The sequence below is a fragment of the Dasypus novemcinctus genome, chromosome 8, assembly GCF_030445035.2.
Source record: "Dasypus novemcinctus isolate mDasNov1 chromosome 8, mDasNov1.1.hap2, whole genome shotgun sequence".
Lineage (NCBI taxonomy): Eukaryota > Metazoa > Chordata > Mammalia > Cingulata > Dasypodidae > Dasypus > Dasypus novemcinctus.
Window position 1 is genome coordinate 103,832,268 of NC_080680.1, and position 27,412 is coordinate 103,859,679.

Here is a 27,412-nt window from a genome sequence, read left to right on the forward strand (position 1 = left end):
TAAAACATCCCTTTCCTTCCTCCCCTCTTCTTTTCCTCTCTGCTGCCTGCTTCATTCCTTCCCACATATCATTCATTATTTTTTCCTCTTTGATTCACCAATATTACTGAAATTCTATCATATGCTATGCTCTAAGCTAGAAACTGGGTATACAATCATGAAAGGAAAGCAATTTTCATTATTAAGGATTTAAAAGAGTTTTATGCTGGAGCAGAGACATGTAAACAGATTATGATTATATGATTACAACATAATGTGATAACAATAATAACAACTACCATTTGGAGGATTTTATTACACACAGGCGAGGATAAAGCACTTAAAAATGGTCTCTTTGACGTTTTAAAGAAAACACTATGAGTTAAGTATGAATATTCCCAATTTACCGGTGAAGAAACCAGGGTTCAGCAAGGTAACACCATTTTTTGGGAAAATCGTCCCTGCATTAGAGGTGTCAGAGGTGGGATATGAGCCCTAGTCTGTTGGCTACTAAAGAACATGATCAGAACACAGAGCAATGGCACTTCTTCAGCTGTTGCTGGATAAGACATCACTGAGATTTTCACAGGAAGAATAAACCTTGGTTGGATAGTGGACCAAGTGTGGGAGGAAGGGAAAATGGCAAAGTTCCACAGCAAGCCCAGAGGCCTTAAAAAGCATATGGAGAGTGAAAAATGGCACTTCTTCAGGCATGCTTGCCCAGCTGGGAACATGTGAGGACCTTGGATGAGGATGGAGGGGTCAGTAGGGCCATATTGGGAAGGGTCTTGTGCCACCTTATGAAGAATGGACAGTGCCCTGAACACTCTAAGCAATCCTGGCAGATTTTATGCCAAAGAACAAAAGGATGTGGCTTATATTTTCCAAAGCCCCTTCTGGCTGGATTAGGAAGATGGAATGGGTAAGGATGAAAGTGGACAAGAGGCATTGGAAGAGTCTTGCAGAAGAGGGTGGTGGGTGAGGAAAAGAATATCTAAGAAGCAGAAGTGTTCAATTATAGAGAACAATTTGATACAGAGTGAAGCTGTGAGTGAGAGGAGCTGAGATGCTGGGTCTGGTTTCTGCATTGGTCTATTGCAGTATTTCTCCTTTATCAGTCTAGTCACTATACATCAAATCCCTCTTTATTACTGACCTAAACCTTAGGCCCAAGCAAGACATTTGTCTCCCTGGGACCATGTCCTCTGCTGAGTCACCTGGAAAGTTCACCTTTGGGAAAGGCAATGACCTGTCTGCATCTCTCTGAGGAAAAGGAGGTGATGGTGACCCCCTGTACCACGATGGGACCAGGCCATGGATGCAACTGAGGCTACTGGGGGGCTGGATCAGAGAAGAGCCAGTTGCTGAATCTGGGGGGAGAGTGGGCCACGGGAGAGATTCTCAGACATTTGGATCACTCTTTTTAAAGACACGGAAGTAGAAGTGAGGTCCTAGTTTTAATTGTGACGAACAAATAAGGCCTTCGAAAGGACCAAGCAAACACCATTTACGGTGTCCCTCGTATCATAAAATATAGGGTATTGAGCACCTCAAAAGAAAGAATAAAATCACCTCAAAATAAAGGACACTGCTTTAAAATGAATAGCTTTAACTTGAGAAATTACTCAGCTCCTCTTTTTCTCTCATTTGCCTTTGAGGAAACAGCTTTTAGAGACTTCTGGGGTGGAAGGCCAAGTGTCAGAACACCTGGTTCCTGCAAGGTCAGGTACGCTCACTGGATTAACAGGGTTCACCCTTCAGCACTCAGGCTAGAGGCATCTCTGACCCCTCCTGTCTGAGTCGAGTCCCTATCCTCAGTATCCTGGACTTCTCATAATAGCACTAATCCAACCAGCTACTTCTCTTCCTGCCTTCCAGGAGGGCAGAATCATGCCAACTTTGTGCAATGTTCAGTGTCTACCCTCAGCACCTAGCACTGTGCCTGGGACACAGTAGGCACATGCGCATGCATACACACCACACACACACAAACTGTTGAATGAACAGTCACTTCTTTATGGTCTTTTCCTGCTGTGATAACTCCAACAGCTCAAATTTGACTATTCTCAGGACAGCCATTAAGGCAGATGGAATCCCCTGCTAAGTCAGAGAGAGCAACGACTGAAGTGTGACGATGTGTTCAAAAGTACCAGAAGAGCAATGTGACTGTCTCAAGTCAAACTATTGCTTTCACAACAGAACCATGCAGTTTCAAGGCTTTCTCTTCCCACCACCTCACTTCCTTCATGGAACATCAAAACCACAATTGATAGATAATACAACTGACCACACTGAGCAGAATCTACACAGTTCATCGACAGCCCTGCGGTTTGTCTTATGCTTGAAGCACAATCAAATAAAGATAAATTACATCTGCTTCATAGGGAAAAGCAGCCAGAATGTCCTGGGAACAGGCAGAATTTCAGCAGACTTCTTGGTTTGGTTCTGGTTTTGAATCAGGTGAACCAAATGGTTGATGTGAAGATGGACTGAACAACACTACATATGGGGAGATAAATCAAGAGTTGCAATGTCGTCACCAATATGTAGCAATATGGCAATGTCTGGATTTCAGTCTGGGCTCTGCTTCCCAGATTTGCCAAAATTTAGAAAATTATGGTTGCCACAGTAGATGTAGATGTCTCTGGATGACCTTGAAGAAGTCAAATAACTTCTCCAAGTTTCAGTCTCCTCTGGGGTTAAAAAAAAGAGACAGCTTTCAAAGGGTCATGTGACAGTCAAAGAGTTCCTGTATGGAGAAAGAGTGCCAGAAAGCATGACATCGTACATCAGGCTGTCAAAAGTAGATTCAATTCACATTGATTTTTGGAAAGATGACGCCACATTCAAGGCCTCAGGGAAAATAAAGCAGCAGACATGCAGCCAGCCCAAGTGTAGGGCACCGGCATTGGGCCACTGTTGTGACTTAAGTAACATGAGTAAGATTGTTTCCAACTTGTTAGAGAGTATAATTGTTTCTTCACTGCTGCCCTGAGTCCATGGCACCCGATTAGATAAAGGAGCTACTCAACCCTTTGAAAGAAGGCACAGTCTTTTATTTCCCTGGGTGCCCCCAGTGTTGGGACATGGCTTGACTTGTAATTTTAAAATATGTCACTTTCCACCCACTTCCCCCCCCCCCCCACTTGTACTCCAGGAACCAAGATTACAAAGTCTGAATTCAGGACATCTGAGCAGGAACAGACCTTAGAAACATTCTGCTCAAATCCTCCCATTTTACAGATGAAGAATTGAAGGCAAGACAAGGGAGTAACTTACTCATGTTGGCCAAGGAGTTCCTGGCAGAATCACGTCCCTTCCTCCTTATGCTTCACCAAACCGTGGGCAAACTGGTTTTTCTATCAGGGCACCCATTCCTGTCTCTCTCCCATCCTCTGTAACATTCAGAGACACTCCAAGTGTTGGAGGTTGTAGTCACCGTTGCTGGAATGGCAAACCTCAGAAGCTTGAAAGGAAGCCTGTGCTCCTGACACCCCACCCTTCAGTATTGCACCACCCAAACAACCCAGACCATGAAAAAGAGAAATAAGGGGAAGCAGGGATGGAAGGAGAAAGACAGAAAATGCCCCTCCAAGTAAATGGGGGAAATGTGAGCCTCTTGATGTATGCAGACAAACCTGTGAGCAAACTGTACTGCTATTGACACATAAGTTTGGTGTTTCTAGAAAGTGAGAGAGGAAGTGTGGAACTCCCTTCACTGCAGTGGAAAACTGCCCAGCTGTGAGTTGGAAAGCACAAGTGAGCTGTAATCAATTTAGGGAAATGTGTGGCACCAAAAGGAAAATGTACTGTGGTCAGTTGGTTCAAGCCTCCCTCACTCTCCCACCTGCTTTTTTCCCTAACCTGGAGGGCTTCAGACCGAGTGCTGGGGCGGTCATGAGTGGTCAATGTCACCAGTGTATGGAGAAGGAAAAAGGAGTATACTGACTATGCCAAGCCCAGTGACGGCAAAAAATTAACTGCATCCCGCTGAGGTTCTCGAAGGGGACCAAGCCCTCCCAGGCATCTAGGGATCTAGAGATGGAAATCTTCATGGAAGAGAGGGGTGAGGGAGGGACCCCCTTAGATCCTGGAATGTTGGGAGGGGTTTCCCTGGAGTGTTGCTGCCAAGGGGTTCCATTGTCCACCTTTAAACTCTGAGGAGGTAGGGTGGCACTATCGTGGGAGTCACAGGCCAGCAGCCAGCTTGCTGCAGCTCTTACACAGCTCGGCATGATCTGGAGCACCAGGGTGGCTCCAGGCCTCCATCGCCACCCCCGCGACGTATGTGAACTACTCATGAAGACCCAACCTGGGGTCCCAGACATGTCTTTCCTGTTTGCTGCAAACACATAAACTTAAGGTGGCAGGTGGCTTATCCCTTGGGAAAATGAATAAATAAGCATTTGCTAAGTTTAGGGCTTTGGGAATAAAGAAACATTTTTTACATACTGGAACCTGTGGGAACCAAAGTAACAAAAGGACCCTTCCTGGTAGAGAGTGATCAGGTCACCAGCCTTGATATTCAAGGATTGAGAAGTGGCTGAGGATTAGGGGAAGTATACATGGGAGGCCAGAAGATTCCCCAGGAATGGGAAATCCTCAAACAACCACAACCACCACACCAGCACAATTATTATTTTGAGTGCTCTCTATATGCCAGACTCTGTTCTGAAGGGCTAACCATGTATTACAGTATTTCACCAAATCCTCTAAACCACCCAATGCAGTGCACTGTGTTACTATCATACCAATTTTAGAGGAGGCAAGTGAGTCTTTGACAAAGGAAGAGACTTTTGCAAGGTCACAGAACTATTAAGTGACTTGATTCAGATACACTATAACCATCTTCAAAACTTGTATTCTTATATATCTACCAGGTGGCACTGACCCTTCACGGGTCATTGTTTTGAGCTCCTTATTAACCTCATCTGTGGCGACCATAAGCAGTTCTCCCTGGCCCTTCATCCACCCTTATATTCTGTTCTCAAAGGCCCAAAGTGCATGCACATAAGGGTCACAGATGGAACCTGTGGGTAAAGGCAGACTTTGTTTATAAGAAAAGCATGAGGAAAACCCAGACCAAATCCAGAGAAGATGGAACTGTTTGTACAAGGGCCTGGATATGTGGATTTTTGTGTCTCCACTCTGGAACGCCTGCCTGGAACAGTGGGGGCTGAAGATGGTCAAAAACTCTGGTAACTTTAACCAAACTGGCACAGCCCCCGTTGTGACCAGGTGCCCAGTCCCAACACTTCCTGGCTTTATTCTGTATGGAATATGTCCTCTAACACAGTTAGACATTTGGGTGCTTTTCAAAGCCAACTAGTGTACAAACTCAATGAGTTTGATTACACAGTCTTCATTTAAAAATATCAACTCTGTGGCCAGCCCTGGAAAAAAAAATCACAACAAGCTAGCATTTTAAGAATGAAAGTAATCTGGATAAATGCTGTCAATTTTATCCCACAGGTTCACCCAGGCCCATTGGATGAGCCTACAGGGAAGCAGTCTCGGGGAAAGAATGCTGACAGAGACATGGTATCCATATGTGCACAGGAGAGGGGCGCTCACTTTTCCTCAGTGCCTACTATGTGCCAAACTGCATCCCAGGTATTTCATAGAGGTGACTTCATTAAAGTTTCATGACTTGCCACAGGATAGCTGTTATCACCCAATTTTTATAGATGAGAAATCTCTTATTGGGCAATGTTCCAAGGTCAGACAGCTAGTGTATTCAAACCCCGGTTGGCTGCCAAGACACATCGATTTTCCACTCCACCAGGCCTGCCACCTGTTATTGCTTTAATGAATATTAGTCACATTAAATAAATCCTGATATTCTGATTATAAAATTCCAAGCAATTTCTCATACATGGTTACTAAAAAGGAATGAGCAAAGTTTCTGAAAAAAACACCATCACCCCCTTTCATCTGCCTGCTGGCTAACTCTTCCCAGAAATCTTCTTGCGATATTATTTTATCATGACCCTTAACGGCATTTGTGTGCTCTAGGCAGTCAGATAATATTAGTATTCCCTTTTCCGTAGATGTGGAGACAGAGGCTTGGGGAGTTTAAGAGACTTGACCAAGATTACATAGTTAAGAAGTGGCTAAGCCAGGGCTAAAATCGAATTCCCCGGAATTCTTTCATTTTATATCAGTCTGACCTTTCAAGGTCTACAAGCTGAAGAGAAACCGTGGCATCTACAGCATGAAGTCCCAAGTAGACTCACCTCTTTCTTGCACCCTCCCCAAACTTTCCCACCCAACCCCTTTACCTCCTTGATACTACCAGCAGACTGTAATTTCTCCACCAGAAAACCTTGTCTAACTTCTCCAAATCATGGTGATTTTGCCTTTTCTGTATGGCTCACTTGGAAACCAATCATACGCCTGTTTGACATCTCTTGAATGAGTATAACAAAATGCCATTAAACATGCAATACAAGTACCTTGAGGACAGAGATTTTATCTTGGATTCCCATAGCATTTAGTGCAGTGCTTTGGATACTAAGATGTCTTAACAAACTCTGGATGGTCCATAAGAATATAACCACATTATGTATAACTTCTCCAAGTTCCTAGTTACCAGCTTCTAAAACATCAAGGCAATGGAGTGTGGCTGAATGGGACTGGGAGGTGAGACTCTGGCTCTTAAACCCACTCTCGATGTGTGGATTGGATGAGTGCCTGCCCCTTACTGGGCTCTTAGTCTCCTCCTCTGCAGCAAGATATGACCTGGCCACTCTACTATTCCTTTTAGCTCAGAATACTCCTGATTTCAGGCACCTTTTCCAGATTTGGAGGGAACTGGGAACTAGGAAGTATATGTGTCATGAAATCATCCCAGAAGAGAAGAGGGAAACCCAAAATGACTGAAGATAAATCTTTTTTTAATGACCACTGATAAGAGCAGGGAAAGAGATTGAGAAATGCTACAGCTGCCAGCAGAGGTCAAGGAGGCTGTTTCAAGGCTTCTCACAGCTGTTTTCCTAAGACTTCCAGCAATGTCAGCTTGGGCCCAAAAAACATAACCTGGCATTGGGGAATGCCCTTGTTGCATTAAAAAATAATAATAAATAGGAGAAAATAAAATATTTTCCTATGATATAGTGCTATACTGGGGAAGTTTCTTTTTTCCCATCCATCAGTTCCATATGGAGAGGTATTCCTGGACAAATGTGAAGTTCACCTAATGGTATTGGAGCTTGTGGTTTAGAGGGATCCAAACAGGAAATCGGTGGGTTTGTTGCTATGTCTTCTTGCAGTGGGATCTTTACCGTCCAGAATTTCAACCTCACATAGAGTTCCTAATACTGGGTTTTAAAAACTAACATCCAGCTTTCCTCTTTTAACTTATGAAAGTGCTGGTAGAGTGCCTTCTAACTTGTTTGTAGATATGCCTAATGCCAAAAACTTAGTTCTGGCTACTTGGCTCATCTCTACCACTGCAAAGAATGGCCCAATTTCACCTGGAATATCTTTTTCTAACTGGCCCACTTGATAGAAAAACTTTTGCTGCATATACAGATTGCTTCTCCTGGCTGACCCTGTCAGTCCTTCTTTCTTACAATTGCAATGACATGTTTACTTGTTTGGCTTGCCCACTAGATGGTGAGCACCAAAAAGGCAGGGCCTGGCTTGGCATAGAGGGATTATTCAGCACAAATATTTATTGAGGGAAGGAAGGAAAGAGGGAAGGAAGGAAGGAAGGAAGGAAGGAAGGAAGGAAGGAAGGAAGGAAGGAAAAAGGAAGGAAGGAAGGAAGATAGGAAGGAAGGAAGGAAGGAAGGAAGGAAGGAAGGAAGGAAGGAAGGAAGGAAGGAAAAAGGAAGGAAGGAAGGAAGGAAAGGGGATTGAGGAAGGGAGGGAGGAAAAAAGGAAGTGTTTAGTCTGTTATTAAAGTTTTCTATGAGATAAATCAAATCCTTCCCTGCCTATGGTATGAACCACAGCCATACTGAATGCCTCCTTATCTCCCATGTACACTTTGCTGTCACCTACCCTACTCTTGTATTTATGCTGAATCCTCTACATGGGATGGTTTTCTCTGTGTTCTAGGTATTTTCTGTTTGCACCTGTCCCGATCTCCACTCTCCCCACCTTCCCATCTCCATCCCTCTCTGTGCTCTGGGCCCTGGGAGGTGCATTTCTTTGATTCACATCAACAAGCTCCTTTGCCTTCTAACTTCTGGTTTGGTCTTACTGATAGGAAGCATTGGCAGGAGACTAGAAGGCAGAAGAGAGTGAGCACATGGAATTTACTCTCCCGTCTCCCTTCTGCCAGGTGGTGGTACATTGTCTGCTTCCCTCCATTGAGAGTCACAGCTCTTGTCCGGAAGCCCCCTTTACACAGCTACTCCCTTTGGGGTCCATAATTCCTCTCTCCTCTTACCTCTACCAGCCCAGGGTGGAAATAGCTCCCACTGTTGCTGACACTGGAGTATAGTTTCTGGTCTCCTTGGTTGTCTTAGACTCTGTCTACATAGCTGTAAATAACTCTTCTTAAAATCCTAATTTTTCTGTTTGATTGTGCCGCCTGCCTCCTGCCAGGACCCTGACTGATACAGTCCACCCCTCCACTTCTCAAAGTGCTACTTATTCCTGCATGCCTAACTCAGACCATGCCTCATCAGGAGACTTGCCTTCTTTTCCCTGGTCCAAATGGAGCTCTGCCTTCTAGGTCCCCTGTCCCACTATGTGCTTCTAAAACCACAGATCAGTTTCCTGTTTGTGTGTCACTCCCCCACTAAAGTGGAAGCCCCTCAAGGGTGGAGAACACCAGAGAGACTGGCAGGTGATAGATGTCTAATAAATGCCTGCTAAGAATAGAAACCATTTAGTTCCTTGAAGTGATGTGGAATAAGATATTAGCAAAACATTGGACTGCATAGTGCTCAACTGTATGACCACCAAAGTCACCCCTGCATGGATTCTGGAGTCACTGCTACAGCCTCCCTGTGCACGGTCATCTAGCCCGGACTTGCATTTCTCAGGTGATGAGGCGCTCACTCACCCCCAGGAAATCCTCCCCTGGAAGGGTAGCCCTGACTGGATATGACATTATCTATTACTCAGCCAGAAGTTTCTGCCTATATTTGCAACACTCTGGTCCCAATCATGACTTGGAAACTTATCAAATGATACTGCTCCCTTTTCCACAGGACAGACCTTCGGAGACTGAAAATAATGGCTATGGTCCTATGAGAATTTTCTCTTCCAGGCCAAGCATCATCAAATAGTTTTACATGATACAACTTCCTGCCCCTAGCTGTCCCAGTGCCCTTCTTTGTGCACATCCTAGTTGGCTGTCCCTATTATCACTCTTATTTTTTTTTAAGGAGGTACCAGGGATTCAATCCAGGACCCAGGACCTCATGCATGGGGAGCAGGCACTCAATCACTGAGCTACATCTGCTCCCCATTATAACTCTTTTATAAAGAAAATCCACAGCCAATGCACCCCTAATATTTCTGAGGTGGCCTGTGGAAATCCAAATTCTCTTACAAAATCACTCACTCAGTACTTCCAATCCCAAGCTCTTGGGGATAATTGGGAAGAAATCAGCAAGGATGGAATGTGAGGCAGCAGGTTTCTGTGGCTGGTAAGAATGTCAGGACATTCTGAGTCAGGAGCTCCTGCCCTGGCTTGACCACTAATTAACTGTGTGAGTTGAGGCCTCAGTTTCCCTTCTTGGGGGAAAGAGAAGCTGGTGGCAGTGACATCTGCGGGTATTTCCAGGTCTGACATTTTGTACCATTTTGATGCTTCCTGAGATCCTTTTCTGGGACTGGATTCTTTCCTCTAAGGCAAGCATTCCTGAAAACATGGACTAAGAGGCTCAAGGACTTTTGTAAGGAATAAGAGTTTAAATGTATTAAAAGAAATGGAGTTTGCCAATCTGCCCAGCTGTGTTATTGGTGCATCTACTTTACTCAAGGGAGGTCCTCTATAAATTGTTGGAATGGAATTTTGATCCATGCTACTCAAAGTAAGCAGGCCATGGACTGCATCTTACTAGGCCATGATGAGATAAGTTCAGAAATGGAGAGCAGGCTTTTAGAAATTTTTATAGTGACCTCATACAGCTGCCCTATCTTTGAGACACTTCACTTTCCTATTAATTTGCTTTTACTGTACACTACAAAGGTTTGGGTTACATTGTATAGGAAAAATCAAAGCAAAACTGGTCCTTCACTGGAGATAGTTTGATAAACAGTGATTTAAATATTGTATTTACCCATTAAAAAATACAGGAAGGAAGAGAAGGAGGGAAGGTGGGAGGGAGGAAGAAAAACTACCTTGTAGTAGAAGAAAGAGTCCTGGGTGAGAATTAAGTAAAGCTCTTTGAAAATCATTTAGATAACATTCCTGTAATTTTCATCACTTTTATTACAGGTGTCTTCCTTTCTTCCTTCTTTCCTTCCATTATCCCTCCTTGCTTTCTGTCTTTCTTTTTTGTTTAAAGTCACAAAGGAAATATTTCCAAAGGCTTCTCTCTGCCCAGGAGAACTGATTGGCCAACCTCATCAGATATGATCCATTGTCTAGTGGGGCTTACCGGGGCACAGTTTTACCAGCCAGCAAACAAACAGACCCTGGTGACTGGTAGGTGCTGGTACATGGCTGCTCACAGAAATTGTGGGCAGAGCAGTCCCATGATTTAGAATAAAGGAGGCTATGGGAGACCACAAGCATTGCCTGCTAAATGTGAGATGTCTGGGACCCTCTGCTACAGCACAGTGCTTGGAATGGACAGCTGCCCTGAGTCCTGACAACATCATACTCAGCAATTTTCTCACAAGGCCTTAGAAAAGCCACCCTGCCTGTCACCCCTGATATTTAATTCTGCCCCTTATTATTCCTTGGACTTAAAAATATCCCCCTTCGGTGGGAACTCTGGAGCCAGTTGACCTGGGTTAGAATCCAAGCTTTCCATTTATTAGCTGATACCCTTTGGGAAATCTCTTCACCTTTTTGAATCCCAGGCTTCCTTCAGCAAAATAGGGCTAAATACACCCACTTAGGTGCTGAATAAACATTTGATGCATGAAAGAATGAATGCATGAGTGAATGAACAAATGAATGTACAAATGAATGAATGGCTCCCAGCTATGCACAACTCTCCTCCTCCCCCACGCCCATGCTGCCAGGCACACAGGTTCCTCCCAGGAGTCCAGCTCTGCACTGATCTCAAAAGACTTGCTCTTGTGATCTCACCTAATGATTTCCCTGGCCTGTGACCTTGGCTGAGTCATTTACTCTCTAAGGGCCTCTATTTCTCCATCCATCAAAGGCAAATGTTCACCCCCGTCTTGCCTTCCTCACCAAGTCCTGGCAAAGCCCAAATGAGAGCACAGAGATGAAAGTGCATCATGACCTGGAAGGGACTGGCCACACATCAGGACCTCTTCTCACATGGCCTGCTCATGTCTCTGAGCCAAGGTGAGTGTCCAGGGGCCAGGCTGGTGCCAGGAAGCTGAGCTGACGTGCTTTCCGGCTGGCTGCCAGGCATGACATTCTCCTGCCAGCATCATCATTCTTTTGCACATAGGTATTTTGTCTGTGTATGGGAGGCCCTTCCTCTTTTGAAAGAGACACAAAGAGAAGAGTCAGCAGAAAACCTGCCGAGGTTGGCAAATGTGCTCAAGCCATCAGCAAGTCCAGGGTCCTGCGCGTTGGACAGAAGGGAAAAGTTCAGCATGAATCTGGGAAAAACAGGAGAGTGGATGTGGACTGCCTCTCTGGCTTAGAGTTCATTCCTTCAGTTCTCCCACCCAAAACAGGTCACCTTTAGGGTTCTCCTTTGAGATTGCTCCTTACAGTTAAAAATCCATGGCAGAGATTAAATGAGGCATTAGACAGAGACTCCCTATCTGTACTCTTCTTAGTAGTAAATGCCATTCCCTCACCTGGAGTGCCCTCCCATCTCCCCCAATCAGAGCTCTGGTGTTCAAATTAGACTTATTCTTAAATACCTAGCTCAAATGCCACCTCTTTTGAAGAAACCTTCTCTGATATATTCAAGCAGCGAGTCAACATTTTCTCCTAGCTCTAGTGGCATTTCCAAAAATTAGCACACTCTGCCTTGCATTATACCAGTAATGGCAACTAACACTATTGAGAGTTAATCATGCACTAGCCACTTTGAGAGACTGTACTTTGTATCACTCTTTCAATTAATCTTCACAGCAACTCAGGAAAGCAGGCACCAATTATTACTGTCATTTCAAAGATGACGAAACAGGTTCAGAATACTCAAACAGTGGGGAAGTATCAGAGGTGGGATATTAACTCAGGTTGTCTAACCCCAGAACTCATTCTCTACCTGTGCTATCCAATGGGACTTTTGTGATGATGAAAATATTCTATCCTCTGCTGTCCAGTATGGCAGCCACTAGCCCTGTGTGGCTCTTGAGCACTTGAACTGTGGCTAGAGCAGTGCCCCCTCTCGAATTAGAGGTGGAGTGGACATCGCCATCCCAGGGTCCTCAAGATGGAGGAATAAAATATGGATTAGAGTAGACTTACTGGCATTCTACTATAGAATTAATGTGACTCTAGTAATGGAAGAAACTGTATCATTGATGTGGAGACAGTGGCCACAGGAGTTGCTGAGGAAAGGGAGAGGGAAGAAAAGGTGTGATATGGGGGCATTTTCGGGACTTGGGAGTTGTCCTGAATGATATTGCAGGGACAGATGCAGGACATTATATATCCGGCCATAACCCACTGAATGGACTGGGAAAGAGTGTAAACTACAATGTTAACTATAATTCATGCTGTGTAGCAGTGCTCCAAAATGTACTCATCAAATGCAATGAACGTGCCACACTGATGAAAGGGGTGGTTGATGTGGGAGGAGTGTGTATGGGGTGGGGAGTGGGGGTATATGGAAACCTCTTATATTTTAATGTAACATTTTATGTGATTTATTTATCTTTTAAAATAAAGATAATTAAAAAAACTTTAAATTTTTAAAAAAATTAATTTAAAAGTAAATAGTCCCTTGTGGCGAGGGGCTACCCTACTGGAGACTGCAGAGTCTAATCCATTCTATGGCATCTATTGCAACAGCTATCTGTGCTCAACTCAGGTCACTCAGTTTAGATGCTGAGCTCTTGAGTGAAGCAGGATGCCAAGTCTTGCTTCTTAGCACACAGTAGGCACTCTAGCAAATATGTTTGTAATGAATTTTGCTTGCTTGTGTTCCCCATTAGGTTACTTGAGTAGTAGCCATACGTCAGTCCTTAAGTCTCTGAACTAAAGAATTCTCTCAACCCCTGTGAGCCTCAGATGCCTTGCTTACAACATGAAGAGCATCATGGTCATCACTCCACTGGGCAATATCTGCCCACTAGGGGCTTACCTGTGTGGAGAGTCAGGATCAAAGCAAGTCTTGGTGACGTCAGTGATTTCCGGGTCACAGCACTCGCCGCCATCAAAGTTGAAGCGCTCATAGTTGCAGTCCATGTCGCACATCCCATTCTGCTGCTTCTTCATGAAGGATGAGTGGCGCAAGTGGCGGCAATCTCCACCATCATGGCCGGTCAGCGTGTGGTTGCACTCGGGATCACAGTTCTCATCCCCGATCTTGCCGATGTCACAGTTGGCCAGGATGAGGCGTTGGCGGAGGGAGGAGTTGCTCACCTCCAACACCTCCAGCTCCCAGGAGATGTTGTAATGCTTGAAGGCCTCGGCCAGCTGCTGGTGCTGGAAGTCAATCTGCTGGCGGCTCACTGTCGGGTTCTCAAGGCCATCGTCGTAGAGGTTGACCACACGGTAGCGCACTGCCTTGGGTTGGCGGAATTGCGGGAGCTGGTTGTAGCTGGCAATGACCTCTGCATTGTCACACAGGGTCTGCCCACACAGTGGGGGCTCCAAGCTCGTGTCCAGCAGGAAGCCATGGCCATTGCTGAACTCTACTTGGGGGCTGCTTCCGTCTTTCATGGGGGACCAGGCACGCTTCACATTGTCCCAGTTCTCCTGGAGGAGGAGCTGGGGTAGAGGAGGGTGGAGGCCATGGGTTTCCATGTCTGACAGGATCTCCTGCTGTGTCCTGGCCACTTTCCAGAGACTGAAGTGCTGAATGTAGCCCCGGTAATTGTGATTCAGAGCACTGCCCCCCAACATGAGTACTTTACACTTCTGGGTCAGTGGGCTAAAGATGCCACCCACCTGCTCCCCAGACATCGCCACCTGGGCACCATTCATGTAGAGCTTCATCAGCCGCCCATCGTAGGTGGCAGCTAGGTGTACCCACTGGCCTGGAAGGTAGCTGCGGTGGGCATTGATGGTGGTCAGCTGCCGGGCCCGGTCTGTCTTCAAGGAGAAAAAGTAGCGTGGGTCTCTGTTGCCTTGGTCACTGATGGTGTGAATGCCCACGACCCATCCTCGGTCACGTGAGGTATAAGAACATTTGTCATACAGCCCTATGTGGCCCCAAAAGAGAAAGATGAATAAATAAAGGATGGAAGAAGAGGGGAGAAAAGTTTATTTTTCTCTGATAAAATATTCTTTTGGCTGTTCTAGATGAGTGGCTTTCAAATGGTGTTCAGAGGGATCCTAGGTGATCTTAGGTTAGTGATCACCTAACAGGTGCCTCTGGGATCACCCCAAGGGCAAGGCAAGGGAGGAGGTGAAATGAGAAGTAGAGTCAGTTGGGCTTGAGGATTGTCATCTTTCCTTTAAGCCATGCGGTTTCATTTGTATTAGTTGTGAATATGGAACATACAAGAAAGACTTTGAGGAAAGAGTACTTTAGCTAGAGGACACAAAATAGCACTCTAGAAACCACTGGTTTGAGTGCAAAGCTCTTGAATAAGAAAGAGGTCTTGATAATTAAAAGTTGTTTTAGGTGTAGGATGATGTTTGAGGTCAGGTGGGAGGAGAAAGAGAGAGACAGAATGATTGGAAGATGCTTAGCTCTAATATATCACCATAGCTTTGAGGGTCCATCTGCTATCTGTGCTCATCAAAAGGTAAATGGTCAGTGGTGTGGGACTGTTGGCCAAGGTGCCTGGAGAAGTAAGGTTCAAGGGCTGCAAAGCTAGTGCTTCTATCTCTGGAAGGAATCCTGGCTAGCCATGATATTCATCTCCAAAGAAAGGCGGACTCACTTAATATCCCAGCCATAAAGGCTTTTAAAGTTCATCTCTTCCAACACCCTCACTTGACTTCCAGAGAATGGAAAGCATTTGCCAGGTTACACAGAATCTTGACAAAACTCCCAGGACCAAATTCAACTTGTTTTTCTCTAGCACTATGATAATAATATGTTTTCAAAGAGCACCCTCTTTAACATGAAAAAGATGGTGGGACTCCTACATAAACAGTTAATAATAATAAATGAAATCTACCAAGTTTCTACAGCAGGCCAAGCATTATGCTAAGGTCTATATATGCATTGATTCATTTAACCCACATAATACCTTTGCGATGGTAATATTGTTTCTCATTGAACAGATGAGGAAATGGAAATTAAAGTTGATACAGAAACTGCCCCAAGACCCTGGGATTCATTATCCTGGACACTCACTCTATACTATCTCTCCCTCTCCCACTTAGGCCAGCAGGGATCTGGACACCACCAGCCGCATGGGAGGTGACACATACTTTAGTAGGATGTCTGGGGAAATTCCAAGCCAGAAGTTTCTAGACTCACCCTGGGAACCCCAAGAAGTAGCTTAAGCAGATTCTCTCTGGATCTAATTATCATCATACAGCCCACCTCCCAGCCTATCTGGAATATACCCAGTGTCCTTGGCACAGGCACAGCCGTTGGATGGGAAGGAGGACTTTCTAATTAAGGGTGTATTTTAAGTGCAAGCTAATGAATGAGGCCAAGCGAGAGGAGAGAAGGAGACTAGAGTGAATAAAAGATGCTCATTTAGAAGGACAGACCCTACTCTCAGCTGGGGAATCACTGCGGTCACCATAACTTTGAGTGTGCACCTGCCATTAGCGCTCATCAAATGAGCATGGACAGGATCCAGCAAAATCAATGGAGGAGGCCCACACAGTCTTTACGTCTACATGGGCTCTGGGGCCTTAAAATTTGCATAAATCTTTCTATTAGCAGCTGGCAGAGCCAGCAGTTTTGGCTGGGCAGCTTAGCCTGCCTATTCCTCTTCTCCCACTCCCTGGATGACTGCCTTGGTGTAACGGTCAGATTCTCCTAGCAATCACTCTGCTCCTACAGGCTGGGTGACCTTGGCCAAGTCCAAGTACCTCCTCTGGGTCCTGGTTCCCCATTTGGTAAAGGAGAGGGTGGAATGTGGTTCTTCTCACACGCTCTTCCCAAGTTTGCTTCTCTATAATTTCCAGCTTCTCAGTAGTTAACACGTAAACCCCCTTTTCCAAGAAGCCCTAAACCATTATCCATGTGGTGCAGCAGTGCTCAAAAATGTATTCACCAAATGCAATGAATGTCCCATGATGGTGAAAAGGGTTGTTGATGTGGGAGGAGTGGGGTGAGTGGAAAGGGGTATATGGGGACCTCTTATAATTTTTGAATGTAACCTTTAAAAAAAGTAAAGAGAAAAAAAAGTGATTGTTCTCTCCTCTGAAATTTGTTTGACTTTTAGGACACTTGACACTTGCTCTCTGGTTTTGGAGTTGTCTGTGTCCTCACTGTGTCCCCTTCCTACTTGACTGGATGCTTCTTGAGATCAATGACTGTGTTTGGGTCATCCCTGTAATCCACCAGGCACCTGAAGCCATGCCTAGAAAGCAGCAGGCACTGAGTAAATGGTTCCAAATAGAGTGGGGGGAGAGAAAATGCAGGAGCTTTGCAGAAAACAGAATCAAAGGCAATAGTATATGTCTCTGTGGCTAAAGGGCAAAGGAAATCAGAGAACAGAATGTGTTCTCGGTTGAGTAAGAAGAGCAGATCTTTAGACTCAGGATAATCTAGTCTTAATTCAGGACTACAACAACTACTAGCAGTGCAGCTGGGGCAAAGTCACTTCACCTCTGTGGACCTTAATTTCCTTATCTGCATTTCTCTGTAAGTATGTTGTCATACTTAAAAGACAGTGTGGATGTACCATCCTTGGCATACAGTGGCTACCCAAATGGGGGGTTATTCATAGGATGCTGAAGGGTCCAAGAGTGATTTCAAGAGTGAAGTAGGAAATGATTAAAAATAAAATACAGAAATGCTTGGGAGGGAGAGGGGAGGGAGAGAGAGATAGAGAGAGAGACAAGTATCCCAAAGGCATCCTGCCTGATACATCAAGAACTGGTGTGATAAAGGCTGGAGAAAGCACAAGTTCTCCTCAAACCCTGCTTAGAAATCATAAATCCCCATTATCTTAGCTGGTAGGAGACTACATGTTAAAAATTGCCTTCTTACCTACTCCCTCCAAAACCACAGACCAGACTCCAGATTTGGAATAAGCTACCCCAGCTCCATCTGTTACCACCCACCATGGGAATCAACAAGAGCAAAGGTTTCTGGAGGTCCCACTCTCAGGACCCCCTACCTTTCACCTCACCCCTCCCTCTCAGCCACCTTCTCTTCCTCCCTTTAAAAAGAAAAGGTCTTCTAATAAGAAGATTAAAATTGGAAACAGGATCTTTTCCCCCCTCTCTCTTTCTTTCCTTTCTCCCCACAGGTTTTTATTTTGCCAGGGCTCCCAGACCCTAGTTTTCCTGTTGCCTTTGGAAGGAGCTGGCCAGGTTAGCAAGGTAAAATGTTTAGAAATCTGTAGGGTGCCCTCAGTTCCGAAATTTCCAGGGGCCTCGAAGTCAGGCTCAAGCCACTTCTCTTTGCAGTTGAGAAAGAAGGGGAAGGAGTAAGAAAAGCAAGATTCTGCCACCCAGAGCTAGAGAGTAGTAAGAGATGGCTTAGTCCTAGGAGACAGAGGAAGGGGAGAGAGGGCTTTCAGTGGAACCAAGAGGAAACATGTTAAGGGAAATGAGAACCTTGAAGCAATGACTTCAGAAGTTCAGAGGGAAATATTTACTTGGAATGTAAGTGGCAAAGGGAAATCCCTAAGCTGTAATAGGGAAGAGGGGGCAGAGCAGTGGTGATGGAGATTTATTTCTGCAATAAATAACTTAATTAACAGTTGCCACATTTCAGGTAACTGGAAGGGAAGCACCACAGAACCACCAGTTTGGGCTGGGGCTGCCGGGTGACCTTGCCTTGGACCATCCCCACCTTTTCCCCATTAGACTTCATTTTCCTTCTCTATAAAAGAGGGAATTCAGATATAATGATCCCCTGCGAAATGTTAAGAGCTCTGTTGTTCATTCTTAGAACAGCCCCTTGTGAGTAGGAGGTATTAAAAAAATACGTATTGGTTTCAGTTGGATCTTTCACGCCCTTTCCATGTCTTACGCAAGAAGTTTCCCTCTCCTTGTGTATCTCTCCTTGGGATTCAAAGCAGTATTCTCTGGAGGCCACAGGAGTTCCCTCCCATCACTTCCACCCCATTCCTCCCCACTGGTGTCCAGCAGGATGGCCACCGAGTAAGAGAAACGGCGATGGGCTGGGGTCAGCCCCATCTGTGTGGTACTAGAGGATGCTCCCAGAGTGAAAGGCCACAAGCAGTTCTGTGTCCGATCCCCTTGGAACTGAACTAAGCCTGCCTCAATCCCTAAGCCCACAGAACCAGACGGCGTGAGTGTGCAAGACCCCTTCTCATGGGCCGACAAGGTGTCTGGCCACAGTGCACAGATGGAGAGGTTGAGGTCCACACCAGGAGAGGGGTTCACGGTGGGCCTCGTGGGCAGGCACTGGTCACACCAGTGCTGGGCAGCTGTGGGCTGGCCCCTCTAATGTGCCCCTTCCTTCCTCCAGTCAGGCCTGATGCGGAAAAGCCTCCTATCCTCGGAAGCTTGAGGTTGTTTATTTTCATGTCCTCTTTCCCTTCTCATCTCATTTTTCAAGGATGAAGAACATGCATGAAGGAGGGTCCAAAGTCAGAAGGCCCAGACTGCACAGGGAGAGTACTCTGGATTTTGGGGTCACACAGTAAGAATCACTTTAAAGACACTTCCCCAGGGCAGCCTTTCCTGACTGCCTCATTCCACTTGCGGCACAAACAAATCTTCCTCCCACACGTTCATTGTACCCTTCCTGCCCTCCACCTCATCGCCTCTGCAGTTACTCATTCACTGTGTTCCTCACACATGTGTCTGTTTGGTTCATTTGTAAATCCCTAGCATCCAGCACAGAGCCTGCTCGCTGGAGCTGCTCCACAGAATCGTAATTGGGGGAAAAAAAAAAAAGGGAGGGAGGGACTCTTCCCTATTCCTACCTGCTCTATAGAAGCATGTTAACCTCCCTTTAGAACTCACTAAGGGTCATGTACTCTACATCAAATGTCATTTAAGTGGCACAACAAAACTATTGGTATTAGCCATTCTTCAGAATAAACTCAGATTCACGATGGGAAGCAGCTTGTCCAAATCGCCAGGACTAGAAATCCAGGTCCAGGGTCTTATTCACTTCACTGCCTTAAGTGTTGAGTGTCAGATACTTTATTGCAGACTGCTGGACCACTCCAGAAATATTCCTATAAGACCCACAGTGTCAGCATAAACAAGCTGAATTGAACTGGAAGCTGGAGGCTTCTCTCCATGTCATTCTCTCTGGCCCTAAAAATGGACTAAGAACAAATGGCTCTTTATTAAAGTGATTAATCTGCTCAGTCTGGCTTACCCAACCTTACTGGGACCCAAAGATTGCCTGGGCCTGGTTGCCTACCTAGAATTCAGAATGCCTTCCTAAGTCTGCCTTTCAGTATTCAGACTTCAGCTGCTAGCTTCCTTGCTTGTTGGTTTCTGACCCAGATTTGCTCTGATTTCCAGGGTCTAACATGAATTTTTACTTTTTAGAGATTGCTCTTAAACTCTTGCCTGTCATGCACCTGCCCTTCTATCACTGAACAAGTTTTCTAAGTTTTTCCACCATAATCTCCTTCAAATCTATCCTATTGACCACTGGCCCTTGCACTTTTCAAAACTCTTCTCTGGTTATGATATGATGCCTCAATTTACTCAATTCCTATTGTGAGGAGAGCAAATATATTAGTAGGATACAAATATTGGTGGTGTGGCTCCATGCAAGGACACTTTGCTCCCAGGGGAGGGTGCTTCTGTGTTTTATCTTGAATGTGCATTTCTGAAGTACCTGCTGGGTGTTGAGTATGGAGGTAGATAACTTCCGTACCAAAATGTCTCATATAATTCTCACAACCTTGTGTAGTAGGTGTTTACAAATGAGAGGAGTGGGACTCAGAGAGGTGAGGTCACCTGCCTGAGGTCACAGAGCACTAAGCATAGGAAGGACTGGAATCCAATTTTCTTGATTTCAAATTCAGTTCCCCTACAGGTCAGGGGAACCCCAGCTCTACTTCCATCCTGCCTAGGATGCTTTCCCAGAATGGTTTAACTCAACTTAAAATTTGCCCTGATAACATCTGTCTTTTGTCACTGTCTAGGGAGGAGCCTTAACAGTAGATGACAATATATATCAAGTTTTTATTTATTTATTTAGTTATTATTGTTTGTTTTTCCTTATTGGGAGAGTGGATGTGGGAGAGAGAAAATTCTACCCAGGGCTTTTATACTTGTAAAAAACACAACATTTTTAAGTATAACAAACAAGCATTTTCTGGAAGCTTTTGATGTAGTAATCTCTCTGATAAGTACAAACATTCCATTTAGTTGCTTTTACAGATAAGGAAACTGTGGTGTAGAGAGACTAAGGGGTTTGTCTCCAAGGATATCAGTTAGTGAGAAGAGGTACTGGGCCTGCTACACACATCTGTCTGACTCCAAAGCCAGAACTCTCACTTGGATGCTTTCCTTCCACAGACATAACACTCAGCTGGGCGTCCCAGTGTTTTTGGGTGCCAGCGCTGCCTCTGATGTGTTGTGGATCACTGGGAAACGAGACCTTTCTCTGGACTTCCTTGCTTCCCTTTCCTATGTAATGGGAGGGGCACACTAGGTGACCACAGTGGTCCCTTCCAGCTCAGACGCTGTGGCCCTGAGAGGAGGGCTTCTTCAGATACCCCAGCTTTGGTTTCCACTATGGAAGATGTAAGGTTGGGGGGCCAAGGGAAGAAGGGCAGTTTCAGACCCTCTGGTTTAAGGATATGCACTAGCTGTGGGGCCTCTGCAAGGAGAATGCAAGCAGAGGTGAGAGGACGCTGTAATGAAAAGGGGAATTTAGGTCAACAATCTGGCTTCTTTCAGGAGGCTAGAAAAATTAAAAGCTAAAGGTTGGAGCTGGTTCTTTTTGTTTTGTTTTATTTTGCTTTCACTTCCATGATTTAATCACTGGTTATCAAAGCCACAGAGGAATGCTTCAGAGAGCAATCCTATAGAAAGCTTTTATCTGTCCAGAGGAGAGTGATTCAAACAGACAGATTTGGGTTAAGTATACTCATGGTCCCTGCACCTGGTTCAGTTGGGGGGAGACCCACCAAAATGGAGTCCTGGGGCACTTGGCACCAAGCATGGCATGCAGAGGAAGGCGGAGATGTCATTGAGGGGGTACCTGGGGACCTGTTCCTCAGCACCCCCATCATCTGGGCCCACCTTGCCTCAAAGGATTTCTTTTAGACCTAGTAGAAGGAGGAGGCTTGAATAAATCATGTCAGGCTTGAAGACTGTGCAGAGGTACATTGAGCTCTGGACATCCCTGTCTCCTGGCATAAGAAAGCCAGGGGCATGAAAAGTAACTCTTTAGAGCAATTCACCAAGGCCAGGATTAGCTCAGGTGTTTCTTATGTATTGGCCATGCATGTGAAAAGGTGGGCACCAGACTTCCTTTGCAGGACTGTTGGAGCAGCGGAAAGAGCATCCACCTGGGATCTGGCTCTGTTTTCCTAGTTGAATTCTTTTTCTATGCTAGGAGCTATTGTTTAAAAGCCCATGATGGCATGCCCAGCCTGGGGTCCAGTTGCATTTCTTACTGGCTGTGTGATCTTGGGTGAGTAGGTTCACCTCTCTAAGCCTCCGTTTTCCCATTTGTACTCCAGGAATAAAAAGTCTTATGCTTATACTTTGTAAGAGCACTTTTAAGGGAGAAAGGAGAGAAATGTATGCATATTTCCATTGTAACATGCTTAACGTTATCCAGGTGTAAGGCACAGTTGAGATGAGTACAGCTAGGGGTTCCTAACATTGATAGGCTTTGCTAACAAAGAGACTTTTACAGTGCGTTTGGGATGGCAAAGTGCCTGTGAGGGCTCTCAGCATGCCCGTGTTTCTCTATGGCCCTTGGCTCTCTAGCCTGCCCCTTTACTCATCTATTGTCAGATGTGTGGGTATGGGAAGGTCAGAGTCTTACAGACCAACAAATCTGGGTTCAAATTCTGAATCTACCATACACTGGCTGTGTGATTTGGGAAAGTCATGGTACCTTTCCAGTATTAGTCTTCCTATCTATACAATGGGGGTGATACATCTAACTCTGGTGGTTGTGGGGGAGTAATGAGATAATGAACATAGTATCATCTGGTCACTGCAGTATAACAGGGTAAAGGACGCATCCTCTGGAGTCAGAATCCCAGCTCAGTCCCTGATTAGCTGTGTAGCCTTGGGTAAAATCCCGACACCTCCCTGATAGCCTCCTCATCTGTAAAATAGTTATAGCAGTATTTAACATATAGTGTGGTTTCGAGGATTTAATGAGGGAAAGCAAACACTGACTTCAATAGAAGATGATAAATGTTAACTAAGCATTAACTGAAGCTGATAATAAGCATATGTCCTTTTTTCTGAGAATTGGGACCATTCATTTTTCACCTTCTTCTGTACAGTTAAACTTCATCCTTTCGATGATGTTCTGTGAAAGAGAGATAGAAGTTCCTTGCTTTCTCATCGCACCTTGTCAATGAAATTGGTGCATATCAATTTAAGAAAGAAGTAGGGAGAGGAAAGGAAGAAGGCCACAAGGAGGAAGAGGAGGAGGAGGCAGCAGAGGAGGGAGAGGTGAGATGCAAATTTAAACTTTTTCCCCCCTTCAAAATTGCCATAGCACTAACCAGACTGTGGTGGATTGTGTGGTGCTGATGCTGGAAGAGAGCGTGCCTTTGATCATTTTGATGATACGAGAAGGGGACAGTGGACTCACAAACTCTTCTTATCACTCACTTAGCAAATCTCAGAGACAATGATATCACTTAGCAGAAACCCGGCAAGACCAGTTTTCCCTGCCGCCTGCATTCTTCACAGCAGCCAGAGCTCTTAGCTTTCCCCATTCAGGGAATCAGGCATAGTCAGGGCTGTAGGTGCTCCTAATGGTCGTTAAATCAATCCCTTCAACACCCCAGCCTCAGGCTTGAATCACCTGTACAACAACCTGATGAGTGATTGTTCACATTCCCAGAGGTTGGGATCGCCTGACTGCCTGCAAAGGCCTTTGCAACTTTGGTCACTTCTGAGGGCTTTCCCAGACTGAGCTGAAACTGACCTCCCTTTCCTTCCCACCCAGTGGTCCAGGGGTTAGTGTTCGGGAATCTATGAGTTCTATGCTGTGCTCTTTCCTTATGGACAACCTGGAGATGTCTGCAGCTTTCGATTGCATTATCCCTGGATCTTCTATTTTCCAAATTAACAAGTCCTGCCTGATTCATTCATTTACTTATTCACTGGTGGATTCAACACATATCCACAGGAATTCACTGTATCAGGCTCTGGTACCAATGTCCTAGTTGGACATTCAGGGTATGGAGTGGGGCCAGATACAGGCAGTGCCCTCTAGCGAGAGTTTCTACTGGAAAATTAGTTGAATATTTATTTCTCAGTACAATTTTCCTCATATTGATTAGTCACCCTGTGCATCACAACAATACAGGAAGCATCTTAAGTTTCCTTGAAGTTTGAAGTACACAAACCATCTAAAATTGCCACTTGCTTCTCTCAACACTCGCTAAGGAAGGCAAAATAGATATTATGATTTTGTTCATACAAATGGAAAAGTGGGACTCTGAGAGGGGCAGTGACTTGGCCAAAATCACACAACTTATAAGAGACAGAGCCAAGACTAGGTCCTTGACTCTAATTCAGCAACCCTGAAGCCCTCTGCTTGAATCTCCTGCCACATGGTCCACTTCTGAGCAGTGACCTTGCCACTTCTACCCACACTAACCAGATATGTGCAGTAACCTTATATTCATTTAAGGAAGTAGATCTGAAGCTGAAGAGCTGTGTGTGGGCATCCCAGACCAGAGAGAACAGCATCTAAAGCAGCCACTTTAGAAAGAATAGTGGATTCTTCTCTCTGGGAGTTCTACACTGGTCCAAGGAAGAAATTTGCTGTGGAAAACCACAAATATAGGCAAGGGAGGTTCTGGAGGGTAAGGAACACTCTTTTCCACTTTGTCACCTTAGGGCTAGGGCAGTGACTGGCAAGCAGTAGGCACCAATACATGCTGATGACATGCATATATGAAAGAGGAAATAAACACATCATACGAAGGTGTCCGAGGGTGGACACTTCAAGCACAATGGATAGGCCAGTGGTTAAGAGCATAATTTAGGAGCCAACATAGCTGAGTTAAGTGCTGGCTCTGACACAAACGCAACACAGCTTTGGTTCATAAAACACTTACTAAAGAGCATGGCATACAATGAGCACCCAAGAAATGGTCAGCATTATGCATATATGTGAGGCCAAGAAAGACTGAGTGCACATGGATAGTACCATATACTGGAGGCAGGAATTGGATGCAATGAGAGAGAGGGGTGTGGCTGATGCGTTCAAAAGTACATGACATATGTCCCTGCACAGCCACATTCAAAAGTCAATTTAATGCCACCACCAACAATGTTGGGCCTCTTCCCTCCTAGGAGTCTAGGCACCAAGACAGTGGCGGCCATTGGTGTTGCCGGAGAAAGAAAGGAAACTTCCTGATATGGTGACCTTTCCCCAGTTTTGCTATAATCAGACAATGGCTCCTCTTGGCAATCCCATTTTTACCCCAGCATGTTCACACAGGAAGTTGTGGGGTACAAGGCCTCTCTTTTCTCCTGAGTCTTTCTTAAGCTCCCCTACTGTCTTTGGTTGTTTGGTCTTTCCGTCATAACAATTATCACTGATGACAACTTGATTCAGGTCTGTGGTCACCTTCCAACATTTCTCTCCCCCACTAGACTATAAGCCTCATGAGGATAAAGAGTAGGTGTCTGTTCGCCACAATGTGTCAGGAGGCTTTGGCACAGTGCTAGAACTTAGGTGCCCAATAAACATTTGTTGAATGGATGAATGAATGAAACATGTGCTCAAGGCTTTTGAGGACACCTGATCCAAGAAAAGTGAGATTTCCAGTGGTCTTTACAGACTGGAGACAGGGAGAGACATCCTCATGATTCAGGGTAAACCCCTTCTACTTTCTGATCCTCAGTTTTTCCATCTCTATAATGAAAGGCTTCGGTCAATGGGTCCTAGGTTTCACAGTGTAAATAGTAAAAGGAATAACTGGGAGTCAGGAGAGCATGACTCAGCTGTGTGCTGGCATCACTAAACTGCGTGCCTGTTCAAGAACTGTGAGAAGACATCTAAGGCCTTTCTTTATGGGATAGGGGAAAAAATTCTAAACAGAGAGTACTAAGAATGAACTTTTGACCTGATTTGCCACTAACACGCTATACTGCTAGGCTTGGGCAAATCCACCATTTTCATCCAGGGGCACATCAGGACTTTCATGGGCTCTAGGTACCTTTGCCTTTGTTGGGGGGAAGGGGGACTTCCTCCATAAAAAGAAAAAAATGGAAAATTATCACTTATGATTATTATAGTAATTCTTTCTCCTGATTTTAAAAGAAATGCAAATGTTTTCCTGGGCTCTTGAAAGCATCTCAGGCCTCAGGCACTGGATCTACCTCTGTGACTTGTTTCCATCTCTGACATTAGTTCCTCGTCAGCAAAAGAACTTTGGGAGAGGGCACTGAGCAGGTGCCGCCAACCCTAGGAGCAGAGAGCAATGGGGATGGTTCCTACATGGGCCAGCCAAATGATGTAGATTTCATAACCGATGCAGGCCCACAACACATTATGTAAAAACACTCCCAGACAGTGTGGGCTGAACTCTGGAGCCTGCCATAACCTCATCTTAGACTAGCAGCCAGGGGAAAGCCTTTCAGGGAGAAGAGATGGGAAAGGGAGATAAGAAAAGGATGAGGCCAGACAGGCAGATCCCAGCTTTGCAAGGCTGTTTCCATTCAGAATTACTCTCCTAGGCTAAAGGAGAAGGACCTTTTTGTTTGCTGTGTGTCAGACACTGTGCTAAACTCTCCACGTGGATTAACCCTTAACATGGGTGACAACCCTCACAATGGCCCATGCTGAGAGGTATTATTATTATTGTCTCCACTTTACAGTTGAGAAAACCGAGACCCAAAGAGGCTGAGTAACTTGCTGACAAGTGACCGAGCTGGGGTTTAATTCAGGCAATCAGGCCCCAGCGTTCATGTTTTTAATTTCAAAAGTAAACTGCCCTGCTAGGAGAAAACAGACTATATGAGTATGAGGCTGTTTTTAATTATAAATAACTAAAGTATAATTAAGCAGGTTCTATAGTAGAGGGACAAGCAAACAGTGCTCACTGGAAGGATCACTCTATTCTGACAAGAAGCATCAGGGACATTTTCCTGGACCGAGTGGCAGAAGGGCTGAGCCTTGTATGAGAAGTAGGATTTAGGTGGGGGAAAGAGAGGCTGGGCAAAGACCTGGGAGAAGGTGAAGCATGAGCAAAGGTTGAGCATTAAAGTCAGCTGAAGGTGACTCTGGAGATGAGCCAGATGCCTGCATCTGATGGAATTGAGGGAGAAATAGAGGAGGGGTAAAGTGGGAAGGGCTGTGAAGGGCGTGGCAAGAGGAATAAAGTTTATTTCACAGGCAAGAAGGAATCTTGGATGTTTTTTAAGGGAGTTCATGGGGAAAATAAAAAGATCATCAGCTAGGGATTAAATTTTCTTGAGAAGTCACAGAGCCTCAGGACTCCCCGTCCTGCTCATTAGGCAACCCAGAGTCATTCGTTTCTGAGACTTAAAAATGAAGAGTGTAATGTGGACAAAACTTTGAAGGGAGAGGGCTGATGGACTTTTCAATATAGATACTAATTTTCTGGTGTTCTGATATCTGCTAGAAAATCTTGAGTCACGACTCAACTCAAGGGGCTCTTTAAGGCTCTAGATGGATAAACGGTATTTAGATGCTAATTGGGATTTCAGACTTTAAATTGTGTTCCACTATGTGGAGGATGATCTAGTTCAGCCTCTGACCCTAATCTCTGGTTCACCTTGGCCAAATAGCATCTATCATCCGGCTCTCAGTTTCCTCATCTATGTAGTCACGTGAGAGAGGGCAGGTAAATGATCTCTAAGTTCCTTTCCAACACTGATATTCTATCACATGAACACTCTAAAGTGCAGAGATTGTATCTCCTTTAACGTCATACCTTC

The 27,412-nt window shown here is 45.1% G+C and overlaps 1 protein-coding gene across 1 annotated transcript in view; it reads right to left on the reverse strand.

Moving 5' to 3' along the window:
* The window catches only part of PAPPA (pappalysin 1), a 245,348-nt gene that overhangs the window by 198,535 nt on the left and 19,401 nt on the right, over window positions 1-27,412 (reverse strand). The window contains exon 2 of the mRNA XM_058302490.2: window positions 13,353-14,415. Within this exon, the coding sequence (XP_058158473.1) occupies window positions 13,353-14,415 (1,063 nt within the window). The remainder of the gene's footprint in view (window positions 1-13,352; window positions 14,416-27,412) is intronic.